We start from the raw sequence: 19236 nt of genomic DNA, 5'->3' as shown, positions 1-19236 counted from the left end.
AGATCAGATTAAGAACCGACACAAAGGGAGTCCGAACTGTAGCATGAGGCCCACAGGCACGTCTACAGCGATGCTTTGTTCCAAATTAGGCGATCTAGTCTATACTTATGTGTTGTGCGCATCACATAGTAAATTCTAGCTAATTAGCCGGAATAAGAATACATATGTTTTCAAAACAAGATATCATGTTTAGTAGTGGCCGATCTTTGATCGGGCGAGCGGGGGTGCTCATAGCTGACCTTCCCCAATCGTACCCAAGTTCCCGAGCTGAGGCAACTTTGGTGATGACGGACATGTGGCCTTAGGCAATGAGTCAGGGTTTCCTAAATTTCTCAAAAATAAAACATTTAGGTGGCGACTCTGTATCTGGCAAAGCAGTCCATGTTTGGCACTTCTTTCTAAAAATCTGTTTTTCAAAATGATTTGCCGGATTTGGACTCTTTGGTGATTTATCAATCTCACGTCGCACATTGTGAGATCAGATTAAGAACTGTGACAATTTGAGTCCGAACTGTAGTGAGCCCAAATGAACAAAACGGGATTCCCTCCCGGGACATTCGGGGACATCTACAGGAGTAAAATAAAAGGGTACCCAAACCTTAATTATAACATATACATTGGAGCTTATATTTATTTACATTGACAGAGTTGAACTTTCACTACAAAGTGCCATGTGCCTACCTAATGCACTGGTCCTAACCCGTCACCTGAAAGTGGTTAACAACTGTAAGCACATGGCAGAGTGAGAAATATTATACTGAGAGTATATAATATAGAAATCATTTTGAATAGCAGACATATAAAATACAGAGTATATAATACAAAAATTATATAGACAAAATAATCATAACTATAGTACAAAATAGAACAGATGTATGAATTCAAGAGATGGCTCATACGAATTCTGGAGGTGGCTTCCACAAAAATGTAGCACTTGGCTCCGCACAACATTTTTCTTTATACCAAAAATCAGAGGGTTAGTGGATCCATGACAATAGAGGGTCACTTAAAGTGACAATGCAAAGGGCCAATGGTTATTTATATCCTCCAAAGTATGGGACCCATCGTGGTACTTACAAAATAATTGTTCGAAAACACATTTAATAAACAATTTTATCTATGGGTTCCTCTTTACAAGCAAATAGGGTTCATTTAACAAATTACATATTTTAAAAATTAATATCATTTGCAAAACAGATTTTACATAAACCAGTTTATGGTAGCTCAAAATATAATACAACTTACCTTAAACTAATATAAGTTGCAAAACATAATTTACCAAAAACAATTTATGGTAGCTCAAAATATAATACAACTCACTTCAAAATTGGTCATTTACTCTTACTTCTGACTTCAGCTCACTCTCTCAGATTCCTCTCATTTGTTATTATTGTGATTTTATTACCATGCAACTCACCTATTTATAGGTGGGAAGACTCTTACAATGCAGCACTATGCAACACACCATGCAGTACCACTTGGTACCACGCTTTTCATGAGGTTTCTAGAAAACTATGCACAAGTTCCCTATATTCTACTATGGCCCATAAAATGTTATAATTACATTTTTTTCAAAGATTAAGTATATATATTTCAGGTGTCACAATCTTCCCTCCTTTTAAAATTTTGTCCTCAAAATTAATTTATAGAGCCGTCTTTTTCATTTTCGTTGCGCACTTTGATAGAATCATTTCCTACTAATCATTACACAAAACAGAATGTACACATAATTCACAGAAATGTCCCCTCAGCTTTTATTTGCTTTTGGCAAAGTAATGATTGAAGGAGAACAAAACATATCCTCTTAGCTTTTCTTTGCTTCCAACAAAGTAGTGATTGAAAAGGGACAACATGAAAATTTTTACCTAAGGTGAATCCCTACAAAACATTTTCTACTTATACCACTTTTGTCACGACCCAAACCCAGTACCCGGAGGTTTGGCGTCACAACAAGACAATAACTGAAGTTATAACAAATTAATAAGGGTACCTAAATCATAATTATAACATATACGTTGGAGTTTCTATTCATTTACATTGCCAAAACTGAACCATGATTACAAAATGCCTTGTGCCTACCCTATGCACTGGTCTTGACACGTCACGTAAAAGTGGTTAACAATTATAAACACATAGCAGAGTGAAAAATATTATAGTGAAAGCATAAAGGGTATAAAAATCACCATAGATAATTATTTGGCTAAACAGAGCTTAGTTTGATATTAAAATATATAGTATATAATACAGAAATCATTTTTGAATAATAGACATATAATACAGAAATCATATAAACAAAATAATTATAACCACAGTACAGAACAAAACAAATGTATGAATTCAAGAGGCAACTCGTACAAATTCTAGAGGTGGCTTCCACAATAGGGTAACACTTAGCTCTGCATAACACTTTGCTTCACATCAGAAATCAGATGGTTAGTGAATCCATGACATCAGAAGGTCAGTTAAAGTGACAATACAGAGGACCAATGGTTATTTAAGTCATCTAAGGCATAGGACCTCTTTGATGGTACTTACAAAATAATTATACAAAACACATTTAATAAACAGTTTTATCCATATGTTTCCCTTTTTAAGCGAATAGGGTTCATTTAACAAATTACATACTTTAAAAAATAATATCATTTGCAAAATAGATTTTACATAAAATAATTTATTGTAGCTCAAAATATAATACAACTTACCTTAAACTAATATAAGTTGCAAAACATAATTTACCAAAAACAATTTATGGTAGCTCAAAATATAATACAACTCACCTTAAGATTGATCATTTGTTCTTACTTTTGACTTCGGTTCACTCTCTTACATTCCCTTAATTTGTTATTATTGTGATTTCATTACTATGCAACTTACCTATTTATAGGTGGGAAGACCCTTACTATGCAGCACTATGTAGCACACCATGTGGTACCATATGGCACCACGTTTCCCATGAGGCTTCTTGAAAACTATGCACAAGTTTTCTATATTTTACTATGGCCCAGAAAATATTATAATTACATTTTTTTAAAGATTAAGTAAATATATTTTAGGGTGTCACAGTCCAGCACTCTAATATTTACAAATTAGCTCGATACATAGGTTAAAACAAATTGTACAATTTACCTTCATTAATTATCTAGGGATCCAACATAAAATTGAGAAACTTTGGTTATAATGAGAGATGTCTCCAAAAAAAAAAAAAAAAAAAACTGAAAGAAAGATTACAATGAAAGAAATGCAACAAATCAGATCAATTGAATTCTTATCCATTAGTACATGGAGAACCGATGCTACAAAGATAACATATGTTTGATCGAATATGTATCAATACAAATTCTTCAAAGCCAATAGCAACATAAGTCATATGGATGGATCAAGCACCATTGCTTCTAAGAGGATTGTTTCATTCTTGGAGGAACAATAATCTATCAAGCAGAAGAATTGTTCAGGGTCCAAGCCAGCCAAAGACACCATATGAGTTCCTACAACAAATTGTTATCTTTATCAAGATTTGGGAGAGAATAATAATACAACTATCGTGAAATTGTTGATTTGTTAATTTCGTTTAATAATAATAAAATCGACTGTCACAAGAAGTAATAGTCATAAAAATAACTGTATTATGGATCACATTGCCTTCAAGTCAAATGGCAACACACCTTCTAGCTTTATAGAATCAGGTTTTTCTCAACTTTTATTCTTTTGGATGTACAAAATGGAGGTCACTCTTGCACCAGGTCAAACCTAACAAGAAAAATAATTCATTGAAATTTAATTATTACTTTAGAAATTATACGAACACTAAATGACATAATATCCATCATGCATATGCATTCATATATACAAAGGATAATCTTCTTATTACTTGAGAAATTATACAAACACTAATTCGAACCAAAATTAGATCCCAAGTATTTTGTAAAAGTGGGTTTAGGTGGTATTGTTCAGGATCAGATTCAAAATGAATCCAGAACTCACTAGATTGACATTGATCTGGCTTGTAAAAAGCCCAAAAAATATGCCAAATCCTAAGCAAAAGGTCCTAATCTGGAAACATTGTTACCATGCAAGAAACACAACCTAAAATCCTATGTTTAGTTGGGGAATTTGGGAAGAAATTTGTAAAGGAAAAGGGAAAAAGTAAATAAAATGTGAATAAAATATCCTACATTTCGCCTAATTTCACTCGTCTTTTCCCTTTCTCTTTACAAATCCCTTCCAAATCCCTTAACTAAACACAGCATTGGAGTCAACAACCACATCGACTTCCATTTTAACCCAATTCACATTCAAGGAATTAAAGACCCAATTTTTAACCCGATTCACATTCAAGGAATCAATGTTGGGAAATTAAACTGGAAATTGTAATCACAAAATAATACAATACCAACATGCAATACCAAAATTAGTCGAGGATTGTGTTGGATACAATTTCCTTAAGGTTTAATTCGGCCTACCGTGGTGCTCAGGTTATCGGCGTCAACCTCCCAAGATATAATGACTAGAATCCAAAACCGGAGCACAACGATCCCAAATATGGCGAATCAAACTTGTGTTGCATTCTCTCACACTCAAAGAAACATAATTGAATAAAGATGAAAAAAAAACAGAGTAATGAAATTCTAAAAAATTTCGATGCAACTTTGACTCTAATTGTGATTGTAATTCGATTCGAATTTCTTCCACCAACAACTAAGAATGAAGAGGTATATATAGGATTGAGGTGGTGGTGTGAGGAACGTGTTAACAGCCTCAAATGTTGTTCTAATTTCGGCCGTCCATGAGAAACATGGTGAGCAACGTCATGAGAAACGTGGTGTCCTGCGAAGAATTTAGCCTACACCAAATCACACCTGCATCTGGAATTCTCAAGAAGAAGAGAGAGACCAAATCACAATTATTGAATTTTTCATTGAAGGCTTTGGAGTTTCTGAAAGAAATCAGAGATGAATTCGATTTTGAATTCGTTCAAATACCGTTTTGCCGACGCCTCATTCGGAATTAATTTCGCATTCACTTGGAAGATTGTTTTGATCAACTAAATATACGAAATGAATCACCACCCTACATAGATCACGTTTCCACCTGAATACGCCTCAATCCGGATCCAAATCCCATCTCAAATTAGGCTTAAAGTTGAACAAAAATCATGGTTTAAAAACCATTTTTCCAACAATCAAAACCTTAATTTTTGAAAACCCCAACCAAAACCTTAATTTTTAATTTCAAAATCCTATTTTTTTAATCAAAAATTCAACTTCTCAACTTACTTGCATTCTTTCAATAGCGAGTTTAGAGGATGAACCTCGTTTAATCTATGGCGTAAGAGCTCCAGTGGAGAACAATGGTTGAGGACTATCATTCTTCTCAAAAGATTTCTTTTTCTCCCTCTTCGTTTTGCTCTGGCGGACAACATTGACTGAGAGAATTCGCCGCAGGTGGATAGTGGTGGCAATGTTGCTGCTGCGTCTCCCTTACTCTTCGCGAACGTCGCAATGGCGGCCACGGTGGTCGCCGCTGGCGTCTTCCCTCCTTCGTCTTCTATTTTTCACTTCTTTCTCTATCTCTTTGTGTTGAACCCGTTATCATTATAAAAGAAAAGAAAAGAAAAGAAGAAAAATGATTGTGATTTCTCTAATTCTTGTTTGGATAAGTAAGAAGTAAAATAAAAGAAATGATTGTGATTTTTCTCCTTCTTGTTTGGTTAGATTTCATAAGAGAAAAGAAAAAAAATTGTTTTATGTTATATTACCAAAATAATCCTTTTATATTTTGTCACTATATAAGAGCATCTCCAATCTTCACTTCTTTTTTTTTTTTTTTATTCAATTTTGAGAAAAATTTTAGTTAAAAGTTTAATCTAATATGAAATAGTCTAATCATTAGTCTTTATTTTTCACCAAATATATTTCAAAAATTTCAAAGTTTACCTGTCATGACTATTTTTTTTTTTTCCATATTTTTTCATAGGTGTATCACCTTAATATGATTCAAAACTTCTGATATCATGACAAAAAAATCCAATAAATGCATGACCACTATTTTTTTGTTATTACAGGTTGGCTTCGTGAAGACCTCTAGTGCAAAGTGACTCAATACATTTGTGGGGGAATAAAAGGTCCACAACATCCTAAGACCAATCAAGCAAATAGCACGAAGAAAGCGGAGAGAGAGCTGGGGAAGTGGAGAGTAAAAAACGTTGTGCTGGATATGAAAAGCCCTTGAAGACATGGGTGTCAATCATTTTATTTCTTTTATTTTTATAGGAATAAAATTGGTATTATAAAAATACAAGAATCTGTTAGTTTCTTTTCTCTCCTAATATCTCTACTTTTGAGAAAATTAAAAATAAAAATTATAAGAAAAATAGATTTCTCTCCGTTCCTCTCCATTTCTCTCTATTTAAATTATTTAAATAAATAAGAAAAATATATATCATTTTATTATTATTTTTTTTTCTACCCAAATCATTCGATCCAAACATATTGTAAACATTTGTGCGGCTACTTTTCTCTTTCTTTTGTTATTTTAATGGGTTAAGCAGTGAACAAAACGACGTGGTTTTGTGCACTGCAGCATCACCCCCAGCAAAAATCCCTCCAGAGGATCCGAAAGCATCGTCAGAGGGGAGGGGAGGGGAGGGGAGAGAAGCTCAACGGTGGCGGAGGGTTTAAACTGGAAAAAGGAAAGGGGGGAGAATTGAGAGTTTGTTTGTTTACTTGGAGAGAGAGAGGGAGAGAGTTGAGGGCTTCTAGTTTTGGGGCGGGGGTTTTGGTGGGGGCGAAGAGGGCAGAATCGCGTTTGATAGATCGTGCGTGGAATCTTTGAATCACACAAGTTGGTTCTGTGGGCTAAACTATTCGCGTGCTTCGTACGGTCTATCCCACGCTAATCTGCAAACTCCACCCCTGTATCTCTAAAGATAGATATTAACTTACCTTCCACAGAAAGTGTTCAGTCCGGCTGTACTGCAGTTTGTTTCAGCAAACATCGCTCGCTCGCTCGCCCACCCACGGTACCGCGACCTCCACTGCCACCGCCGCCGACTCAATCCAGTGCCTTTCTTTTCGCAGCCCTCCTGTTCTCTTAACTTAATAAACTACTCGTCTGCCTGTCAGTTATTTATTTTTTTCAATGCTGCAATATTTAATCTGTATAATTGTGATTTGGCGTCTATTGTTCTTGTTTCTGTTGTTGAATTAGTGTGTTATCATAGTAAATTAATAAAGAGTAGTAAGTAATGGACGATGAGGCTAGGGTTTCAGGAAGTCTTAATCCTCCGGAGAAGGAGAAGGAGAAGGAAGATGTACGGGGGCCCTCTTACTGGCTGGATGCTTGTGAGGATATCCCCTGCCATTTTATTGACGATTTTGTTGATTTGGATGCTGCTGCCATTTCGGAGGCTGCCGATGGTATTTCCAATCCGGAGGCTGGGCCAGATCCTTGTTTCTTTGGAGGAATCGATCAGATTCTTGACAGCATCAAGAATGGTGATGGTCTACCTCTGGCCCTCAACGGCAACGGTGACAATGACAGTGCAGTAATCCGCCATTGCGTTCCCGTTGGACCGGCCAGTGTAGGGAATGGGGACAAGCAGGCCGTGCTTTGCAAGATGGAAGTCCTTGAGGACTCAATTGGGGCATGTCAAAATACCAATTACTCTAATGGCTTACTGAGCAAATTTGATGATGCTAACAAGAATGACAATGGAGGGCCTAGTGACAGCGATGCTGCCACTGAGACTTGCAAGCATCGTGTAACCAATAGCAATGGCAAGAAATCATCGAACCATTCTCCTGAAAGAAATGGAGTCCGCAGGCTTGAAACTCGGGGCACTGATCTTTATAGGGACCGGGACGATGAAGTTAGTGAAGGAAGGTACAACAAAAGACCTCGCGTTAATGACTACAATTACAAGACTGAAAGGTGCTTTCAGAACAGAGGGCAATACCGCCCTAAGGAGAGGGAGAGACCTTCAGGTAGGAAGAGGCCTCGCGATTGGGAGGATATTGACAGGAGGGAGAGAGATCAGATCAGGAGAAGAGAACGCTATGGCAGTGGTAAGAGGGACTGTAGAGATAGGGATTGGAGGGAAAGCAAGGGTTTTTGGGAGAGAGAGCGCCCTGGTTCAAATGAGATGGTTTTCCACTTGGGTACTTGGGAATCTGAAAGAAACAGAGAGGGGAAGGCACCCTCTGAGAGAAACCAGGATTGCATTGTGAAGGTGGAGAAGAAACCTGAAGAGGCTAAGGAGAAACATCCCGAGGAACAGGCACGTCAATACCAGTTGGATGTTCTCGAACAGGCTAAGCAGAAAAATACAATAGCTTTTCTTGAAACAGGGGCAGGGAAGACCCTCATTGCTGTCCTCCTCATAAAAAGTGTTTGCAGTGACTTGCAAATGCAAAACAGGAGAATGCTGGCTGTATTTTTGGTTCCTAAAGTTCCTCTTGTTTATCAGGTAAGACTTCTCGCTGATTGTGTTATACTTTACCACAATAAATACTTATATCATATAGTCGGTATACACATATATAACTTGTGTCATAACTGTATAGTGGTGGATACAGAGAAATTTTTCTTGGAAGCGAGATTAAATAAATACTTCTTATTTGTGATTTAAATGTCAATTTCTATGAACAAAAGAAATATTATAATGTTTGTTTGAGAAGCTTAGTGCATTGGAGCTTTATTTTAATTTTTAAATTTTTTTTACAACAGTTAATTTAAAATAGACATAACTGCAAGTATATTTTTTTCCGCGACTCCAATTTTTAATTACAGAGGTAGAAATTTAAATAAATCATATGGCATAGCATTAATTATTATCTTAGTTATTAATTGCTAAACAGTTGAAGTTTTTAACTTGTTGAATTAAATGGTTTGTAGTGGTATCTGCAGTAATAAGTGCACTTTTTGACTTTTTACGAAAAGATATACATAAAAGTAAAGAGGTGATGTAACCTAAAAAAGATAAAAAGATAAAAAGTGTACTTATATAGGACACCCCAAACAAGCTCTTAGTAGCTATCACAATTATTAGATTTGATATTAATATGATGTACTGTAAAGTTATGTAACATCCACTTTAATGTTACTTGATTAATTGAGGTTCAATTACATGAAAGCACCAAATAAAATGTATAAATATGTGGAGGGTAAAGGGGAAAGAGGCAAAACACCCTCTAGGATACGGTTATATCAGAATTATAAAGTGTTTTTGACTTGCTACTCCCTCTGTCTGCCATTGAATTCATTTATATATGCACATATATAGAGGTGTTATTTTATTTTATTTTTAAAATCAAATCCATGTTGCTTGAAAACATATTTCTCAAACCCATATTTTTTGAATTTACTTCCTAAACTCATGTTGTTTTGCGACTTCAGGCTTGAAGTCATGTTTTGAAAGCACTCGAGTGAAATTGTATTTTCAAAGCATGACTTGAAAAAGTTTTCAGGTTTCGTGTTTTGTAGAAACAAGACTTCAAGAAATGTATGTTTTAGAAATAAGTTCAAAACAACTTGTATTCAGGGAATAATTTTTTAAAGAACACAGGCTTGGTAAATAACTCCACATATATAAATGAAAGAAACTCCTGCTTTCCCTGTATATCTGAAACCTTCTGAAAATTGTTTGAATTGAACTGTGTGGTACTTCTGTTAAATGGTTAACACAATGCCTTTCTTGCTCTGTACAGTCTCAACTAAATGGTTGACTCTCTTGATAATATATGACTACAATAACATAATCAGGAGCCTTTTAGCTCTCTGGAGCTCACATTTTGCAAGAAAGGCAATATCTGTAAAGACTTTGTCATCAGACTCATCACTACTAATTTTTTATGTATTTTTGTTTTTATGAGATTTGTTTAGTTGATTTGGCTAAATGACTAAGCATGGTTTTCTAGAGTTATATGTTCATTGTTGAGAACTTGAGATATGATAATCGAAGACAGACAAATTTAGCCTTCTTCTATCAATACTTGTAAGAATTCAATTAAAAGAAAGTTGAATTTGTATACCTACCACAAAAATTTGATTGTTTCTTGATAATTTATCTTAGGAATTATCGAAAGTATGATAAAATAGTGATCATTGTATTGTGTCAAAAGAAATTGCTTATAGATGTTGCCACATTTCTTGTACTATACGTATCTCTACATAAATATTTATTTTTCTGTTATTGTTTTATTGTACGGAAATTTTCATCATACTTTTCAGTGAATCGTTGTATTAAACCAGTGCATACAATGTATTTTCTTTTGTTGTCCCATATTTTACTAACTATATGCTTAACATTGTAACCCCTGGGTGATGCCCATCATCTGCAAACTGAAATAATGCTGTTGTCTTCTTGTCCAATATACAGCAAGCAGAAGTTATTCGTGAGCAAACTGGTTATCAAGTAGGCCATTACTGTGGTGAAATGGGCCAAGATTTCTGGGATGCTCGGAGGTGGCAGCGTGAGTTTGAAACAAAGCAGGTAGCTCTAGTGTTTGTGCTTATAGTTATCCTTGTCTTCTAGATGTATCTATTTATATCTTGTTTATTATTATCTATCCGAAGGACTGGTACAATCATTGTATTGTGGTTAAATCATCTTTTTTGTTTTTTGATGAGTATTGCAGTTAAATAATACGATTAAGCAACACATGCATTGAAAGCCACTTGATAGACTTGATCATTGATTCATTGTTACCGATAAAGGCATATTATTTTAAGTTGGCCTACCTTATCTGCTCATTATCATGACAGTTATTTGATAACTTAGATTATGTCTCTAGCAACTCCATATGGGGGTGTTTGTTTGGTGGGATTCACCCATGCGATAGGACTCCATGTCCGGAGTATAGAATAGTCCATTGTTTGGTGCATAAATTTTACAGCAGACTAAAATACAGGAGAACTATTCCTATGGGATTAGATAGTAAAATGACATTTTGACCCTCTACTATTTAACATCTTTTTCCTCATTATTTTACACATAATTCTGGGCATGTTGCTCACCTTGTGGCTAAGGAAGCAAAACAACCTACGATTGCAATTCTCCTTTATCCAGTCCGTCCAAACAAACATGGCCTATGATTGATAATTCATATTTCTAGCATCCTTTGTTGATCATAGGATTTTGTGTTGAAGAAACCCATTATGGTTCTTCCTTATTTTGTGATATGCCTTTTCTTCTTTTATCCCTGGTAATGTTTCAAAGTAAAAAATTATTGTTTACACTGGAAATGAGATCATTGAAAACTATGCTTGGTTACTTCCCTTTGTTTTCCTTTGTTGTTGTTGTTTTTAATTTAAAAAAAAAATAAAAATAAATGTTGTATCTAAGATTACCTTATTCATTAATTATATCATTATACACACATGTAATGACTAACTAATTCTTCATCTTTGAAACTTGATTTAGTAGTAAGCCTCAAATTTGACCAAGATTACAGTCCCACCAGTAGTAGAGTCATAGTTATAGGGTATATTACCAATAGGTCCTAATAGTAGATCTTAATTCTCATCAAGTTCTATTGAAAATAAGTCCTAATAAAATCGTCGCTAATAATAATTTTTTGTGACAATTTTTTTGCATATGTCGCTAAAAATTGAAATGAGCGACTCTTTTTTTGTCACGGTTGTTATAAATTGCCGCTAAAACTTACAATTAGTGACATTTTTCTGTGACGAATTTTTCAAACTATTGCTAAAAGTTAAAAATATTATGATGATTTTTTTTAAACTGTCACTAAAACTTGTAATTAATGATATTTTTTGTGACACAATTTTCAAACTGTCATTGAAAATTAACAATTAGTGACATTTTTTAATAGTGTTTAACGAAAAATGCCATTAATGCTTATTGGATCTATTGGACAATAAGTCTACCTATTAGGACCTACACGCAAGTCCCCTAAAGTTATATCTATATAAAATATTCTAATGATTAATGCTATGCATATATACGTATATGCTCTCTGGTTGCAATTGCGAAGTTGTGACACTGGGCAACTGTTATTGACATTTATGTTTGCATTTATGAAGTTATGATGTTCTAACATAACTTCTGAAATATTGTTTGCTTAGATCTGCACATGTTATACCAAAGCATACATTTTGTTTGGTACATTAATGGTTTTGCATTTCAGTGACAACAGATCATTGAATTTCATCTTTATGATACCAAAATCCAATGCTATGTTGGTTTTGTTTTGTTTGCAATTCCCCCTCCCTATACTGGTGATAGAGCCGTAGTACACGAGATTTGAGGGAAGTTCTGTTGGATGAACTATTTTAAGCAGTTGCACTCAAGTAGTTGGAAGCCCCTCAAATTCCACATCACCAATCCCCAACCAATACACGCACCAAAGCCCCAATCTAAGAAGCACAAATACTGACACGACACTGACACACCGATATGGAAAATTTCAAAAAATGTAAGACACGACACGTGCAAAATATATAATTTTATATATTTATTATATGACATATATAAGGATAAATAATTATTATATGTCATATATATCAATATTTAAGTCATATAATAATTTTGGAAGCACAAAGGACGAGAATAAGTATAAATTTACATTAATTTTGTTTTATCATTGGATTCTAAGTTATTTTATTTAAATTTGTAATGTGTCTTATGTGTGTCTAAGTGTGCAGAAGTGTCCAACTAGTGCTGTGTCATGTCGGTGTCGAACACAACACATTACCTTCTTAAAAGTGTTCGTGTTTCTTAGGCCTCAATGGACACTAAAATAAAGCAGAAGTGTTATTGTCAAGATAAACCTAACGTAATCTTTATTTTCTTCTTTTATTCATATGAACCACTATGAAATGGAGAAGATAAATATATTTGAACCACTATGGAATGCAATACATCATGGCTTTTAGGAGTTAGCATGCCAATTTTCAACTGTAAGTATAAATGGTATTGTCAATGGTCGAAACTGTAATGAGACACTAACATTATATACCCTTGAACTTGACATATATGATTAATTCATAATACAAATTATGTATAAATTCTTTAGCAACTCGAAATGAAGAACCAATTATTTATTGTCAGTGCCAACAATGAAGGGTTTTGTAACATAGATGCCCAATTCCTACCAACGTGTAGTGGGTGTGACTTGAATAATAATTAGATGCATACTGTGAAGAGCGTATGACCCTTAGATCATAAACATTATCTTGATTGGGAAGGCATTGAGGCAACCATGACACTTGTCATTGTTTGGTTGGCTAGCGTGATTAATTAAGAAGCACAAACACTTCTAACAAGGTGGCATGTCAGTGTTGAAGTCGTGTCATACACAGACACTCATCGGACACTTCCCAACACATGTTGCATGCATGTCCGAACATGACATATTATTTTAAAAAAAAATTTAGACTTGAACACGCTTTAGACACTTGGGGGATATGTGTCCATTGTTTAGACACATGGGGCTACATTACAAGTTTGAACAAAACGATGTGGGATCCAATAAACAATATAGCTCCTCCTTTAAACTTTAGGAATTACTATTATGTTGTATTTATTTATTATTATCTTCAAATGATCTTTGACTGAAAAATTTCTTGTCAGCTTGTTCGTATTGCGTGCTTGTTTGTGTCCATGCTTTGTAGGTGATTAATTAATTTCATTTGTGTACCACTCTATGTATGTGTGATCATAATCAATAAATCTCGAGACAAATGACATTGTAACATAGTTTATATATGTTAACAAGTACACTTTGCATTGTTTAGTAGGTTACTTTCCTGAAATTTGTTAGAAAACTATTCTAGAGGTGTTCACAGCTGGTATAATGCGATTGCTTTGGGGCTACGTTATTTATGTTGATCTGTTTACTTTTGGATTTGATCATAGTACAACAACTCCTATTAAGTATTAGTTCAATTTTGTCATGTTGCGGGTAATTGGTTTTTGTTTCTTGATTTTACAGTCAAGTTAAAAATATGGGTGGAAAACTTAATGATTTAACTGCATTGGCAACAGAGCTTGCAGCCTGCAATGTATTGTATATGTAAAAATGTAACTGAATGTTAAAATATTTGTCAACTCAAAGTTGTATTATCATTACTTATGGGATTTCATCGTAATTCAAGTGAATAAGGTTGCCATGTTTAATTAAAAAAGTAAAAAGAAGGTTGCTGCAATTAGTCGCAGAAGGTTGCTTTGTGAATGAGTGCTTATAGTTGGTACTTAATTATCACTAATCATAGGATAGTTTTTACTCTCTACTCATGGCAACTCTTTGCTTCTGCTGCAGGTTTTAGTGATGACAGCTCAAATACTTTTGAACATTCTGAGACACAGCATAATAAAGATGGAAGCTATCAATCTACTTATTCTGGATGAATGTCATCATGCTGTGAAGAAACACCCATATTCTCTAGTGATGTCTGAGTTCTATCACACAACACCTAAGGAGAATAGGCCATCAGTTTTTGGAATGACTGCTTCTCCTGTTAACTTAAAGGGTATTGTTCATTTTGTTCTCAGAGTAGGCATTTATGTTTATTTTGAGATTATGAGTTTTCTAAATATAGCATTGTGCCCAACATGTGAGGCATACTTATTTTCTAAGGCAATGTGTATGATTCCCTGTATCTCTTTGAAACATGATTAGATGGTGCTAACCATGGCACTAAGGTTAGAATCCTAAGTAACTAGAAAGGCAATGTAGTTATCATTTTCTCTCATGTGTTCAGTTTATGGTTTTGATCAGAGCCCCTTTGGGCTTCTTTCAGTTTTTTCAAGTCATATTTTGATCTGGCACTCACTTTCTTTGGGTTTTGATTTGCTTAGATCTAGTTTTGGTTCCCGTTGATTGCAGTTTTTAAGTGGTTTGTTCGTCAATTCCGTTCTTTTCTTTTGGTTCTTCTTTGTTCTACTAGTGTTTCTTGTTCCTTGTAGTTTTAGGGTTTCGATTTTGGGTTCCATTTTGATTATTTCAGAGAAGCTGAAGAAGATGAAAGGGAAATTAAAAAAATTCTTTGTTGAGGGGAGATGAGGAGGTTTGTTCATTTAGGTTTGGAGATGTTTGAGTTCATTTGGAAATGGTGAGAATGGGAATCAGGTGCTCATGATGGAGTCAAGGAAAGGATTCCAAAGATCTCTCACCTTGCTAGGGTTTGAGACTGGTTGTTGGGCATAAAGATAAGAGAGGCATCTCAAGTTCAACAAGGATTTTTTCGGGCAGTCTCGGTTTCTCAGGGTGGGAGCAGATTGTTGTAATCTTTTAGCCTTCAAAACAAAAGGGGAAGGAAGATTTTTGAAGGTAAGAGTTGGTCATCAAAATAGGAGAGAAAAGTTGTGTTATCTTTGAATAAGGGTATGGCGGTCAGTGGATATGTGCTGCAGCAGTGTTGAGGGAATTTGCTTTCGTTGATCGTGGGAAAAAGGTGTTTCAGTTGAAGGCTTTTGATTAGGAGGCAGAGGTCTTGGCTTGGCCTCAGGAATTGTTTATTTTGAATTAGTGAGGTAGGATAGATGAGGGTGTTAGGGTAGTGGAACCGTTTTTGATGGTATAGTAATTTGAAATTTCTAGGGTTTGGTAAGGAAATTTAAGGGTTTCAATGCTCTGATCAAGGACGTTCAAGTGGTCAAGGAGTGGATTGATGGTTTTATGTTCCGATATGGATTTGTTAAGGATTTTGGCAAGATAGATGTGAGTGGTATGAAGGGGCCGACGATGCTTACGTCTCATGGTGGAGAGGTGGTGAAATTCTCAGGGTTGAGGGAGACAATGACGAAAGTGGTGCATGCAGATCTCCGAGTTCTCTTGATGGTCTTGGTAGGGATGATATATTTGTCGACATGATTGTCCCTTGTCTTTAGTGGGGAGCAAATGTGCATGAGAGTGAGGTCGTGGTTGACAAGATGTCATGGTTTTAGAAAGCAACATCTTGCGTCGCATCGTTTTTTCAAGTCAGGTATTCAGTGCATGGTTCAATGGAATCAAGGCCTAAACTACATAAATACGTTATGAATTACGTCTCTCGTTTAGTCTAACCCACAAGCCCTTTGACTTTTGGGGAGGAGCACTCAACTAAGCCTTTGGTTTTGAACGCCCTTTTTGGTGAGATGGCTCATTCAAGCCAAGATTATTCCAAATCACTTTCAAGAAAACAACCCACTTGAATGACCCAAGTCTTATACCGTTTTCTTTTCCTCATTAGAGTGAGGGTTAGTATCTTTTAAAGGGTAGACCGCTGATTTGCAAAAGGGGAAGGATACATCATTCGAGAACATTAGAGCAAATGTATGTGATGATAGAGAGTGTGGGATGCAATAATCTAATTTGGATGGGTTCGATGTTGGTTTTGGGCTATAAGGAGCAAAGGAGGGTGAAAGGCGTATGGGCAGACAGGACGGAAGGTTTACAAGTTCGTTTGGAGACAGGTTTCCCAATAGAAGGGATTTTTGGTTCTAGCCTTCGAGGTTGATCAAAGGGATATCTTTGTATCAAGGGGAGATGACAAAGAAAGGGGATGAAATTATTGGGTGGGGAGCTTTCGGGTTGTTCCATGGCCAGTTCGGTTGATTAGCCCAATCACTTGGTTGGGCCATGTGTTCGAAGCTCCATGATTGTGGACTTGGGTTGATTCCTTGTTTGGACCAGGACAATCACAATGATTCAACGGTTTATTCTTTAGATATGCAAGGGCTTTCAATTACTATTTTTTGGGGGAGCAGAGGGTAGTGGTTGATGGGGTTATGTTGGGAAGAGTGAGTGTAGGATTGGCGATGATTATGGTCAATGGTTTTGGGAGATTTCCTTTGAAACGTGAATCTTTATAGCACTCTGTTATAAAGAGCAAGTATGGGGTTCAAGCTAATGGTTGGGATTCTTATGTGATTAATGGTCCAAGATACTTGTTTATTTGTGGGTAATGGCGAAAGGGTCTTGTTTTAGGAGGATGTATAGAAGTTAGAAACTTCATTTGATCTTCTGTTTTCTTGCTTGTATCATTTGGCGTGCTCTAATAACTCATGTATTGCTTCTATGGCTGCTTTTCATGGCCAATGCTTGAAATGTCAATTTCTTCGAAAACCTTAATGATTTGGAAACTATTGAATTGACCTGTTTATTGTCTATTCTCAAGGATGCTTCTTTGAGGCCTAATGTTATTGATAAAAGATTGTGGACTATTCATTGTTTGATGTTATTCTTTAAGTCATTATTTGATATGATTAATGACAATCCAATTGTAACCCTTTTTTCTCCCTCAAAAGATGGATTTGGATGGCAATTCATATAATTGACAATCCAAATGTAGCCCCTTTTTGAAAAGATAGATTTGGAAGGCAATTGTGCCTAAGTATTTGCATAGTCTATGGCTCATAAGCAAGGTTTTACAAAGCGGCTGCAACTATTATGTAATGCCGTTACGTAACGGTTATGGTGGTTATCGCCACCCATTATGGCCGCTATAGCGGTGTGACAAAAATTCACATGTGTAACGTGTTAGAATAGGAAATTGTTAGATTGTTAGAATAGGAAATAATTGATTGGATGCTTATTTATTCCTTTTTGGTTGCTCAGAATTATGCTTGTAATTGCTCAATTGTCAATATAAAAGGGAATGAAGTCTAACTCATTTTCTAACTCTTTCTCTTATCTAAAACTACATGGTATCAGAGCCAAAACCCTAGCCCATACCTCTGTCTGCAGTCACCTTTCTCAGTCGACTATTGTAGCCTCTCACCCAGGCCCTTCTACAGTCAATCCAAACCTCCAACACTCTTGTCCAGTCCATCGGCAGCCTCCCTGTGCCTCCCGACAGCCCCTCAGGCCTAATCGGGAGCCCCTTTGGCCTTCTAGGGGTCTGTTGATAGCCTCCTTCCTCCACCGCAGGACTGCCCAGGCCAGTCGGCAGCCCTAGCCTGTTCGACTAGTGTCGTCGTCGCTTCCTGGGTGGTCGACTAGAGCCTTCGTGGCTTCCTAGGTGGTCGACTAGAGCCTTCGGTGCTCCCTGGGTGGTTGGCTAGCCTCACACATGTACATATACGTGTAAAGTCCTTTCTTTGTCTCCGTTTTCTTGTCGTAAAAAAAAAAAAAAAAAAAAAAAAAAAAATATGCAGTTAAAGAAGAAAAAAAATATGCAGTTAAAAAAAAAAAATTTATGCTTTTATAGTTCCTATTGTGCTTGTTACTCCACTCTCATCTTCCGGGTTTATGATTGACATTATGTTTTAGGCTCTATGGCGGATTTGAGCAGTGAAGCTACTACCTCTCAGCCATTTCAGGGCGAGAGTTCTGGTATCCCTTCCACTATGACTGATAACCTTCACACTGGTCTTAGAATCAACACCTTTCTATTTAATGGTCAGAATTACCTAGCATGATTGCAGAGTCTGACTATTTTCTTGAAGAGCAAGGGGAAGATAGGATATGTTGAGGGGCGGGTTCAGGCACCCAATATCACCGGCCCTCATTATGACCAGTGGGAGATCACCAATTCTCTGATTATGGGCTGGTTGATCCATTCTATGGTTTCCGAGATTGGAAAGGGCTACTTGTCTATGGACACTGTCCAGGATATTTGGGAGGCCGTAACCACTACTTACTCCAGGAAGGGGAACTTCTTACAGGCTTTTGAGTTACATCGCTCCATTGAAAGGTCGGTACAAGGTAAGCAGACTATTCTCCAGTATTTTACCTTCCTTAAGCGGTTTGATCACCTTCAGGATTACAAGCTTGTCTGTCCCACTGATTCTGCTGGTTACCGAAAGTTTGTGGCATAAGAGCGGCTCTTCAAGTTCTTGGAAGGCCTAAATGCAGAGTATGATCTGGTTCGGAGTAGAGTACTTGGCATGGATATGCTTCCTTCTCTTCAGGAAGCCTTTGTTTTTGTACAGAATGAAGAGAGTGGCCGTTCTGTGATGCTTTCTTTTGCTCCTACTGATCACTCGGGCTTGGTTTTTGCACCCTCTCGTTATGGCGACCGTGTGACTCGTGATTCTCGTCCTTTCTCTAAGAAGGATAATCTTTACTGTGATTGTTGTCGTCGACCTTGCCACACACGCGAGACTTGTTGGAAGCTACATGGAACTCCCTCTGGTGGCTGAGGCGACCGTCCTGGTACTCGAGGGGGTTGGTCTGGTCCTAGAGGCTGAGGGGCCAATGCACAAGCCCATCTTTCAGACACTGTTGAGCCACCATTTTCATCTCCAGTTGTGTCCTCTACAGCTGATGTATCGGGGTTATCTGCCTTGGATTT

The 19236-nt window shown here is 36.4% G+C and overlaps 1 protein-coding gene across 3 annotated transcripts in view; it reads left to right on the top strand.

Annotated features, from left to right (window-relative positions):
• The first annotated feature begins 6487 nt into the window (after positions 1 to 6487).
• Positions 6488 to 19236, top strand: part of LOC114298074 (endoribonuclease Dicer homolog 1-like) — a 47924-nt gene continuing 35175 nt past the window's right edge. For 2 of the 3 annotated variants that reach the window (XM_082917304.1, XM_082917305.1), the window contains exons 1-3: positions 6564 to 8464; positions 10376 to 10489; positions 14280 to 14490. In XM_082917304.1, coding sequence (XP_082773430.1) covers positions 7244 to 8464; positions 10376 to 10489; positions 14280 to 14490 — 1546 coding nt within the window. In that variant the 5' untranslated portion in view covers positions 6564 to 7243. Of the gene's footprint in view, positions 8465 to 10375; positions 10490 to 14279; positions 14491 to 19236 lie in introns of all 3 variants that reach the window. The other variant, XM_082917303.1, reaches the window with a different exon arrangement.

Source organism: Camellia sinensis, chromosome 2 (genome assembly GCF_055761805.1).
Source record: "Camellia sinensis isolate YWXY chromosome 2, ASM5576180v1, whole genome shotgun sequence".
Taxonomy (NCBI): domain Eukaryota; kingdom Viridiplantae; phylum Streptophyta; class Magnoliopsida; order Ericales; family Theaceae; genus Camellia; species Camellia sinensis.
The sequence above is the reverse complement of the archived record's forward strand: the minus strand, read 5'-3'. Positions and strand labels throughout refer to the sequence as shown.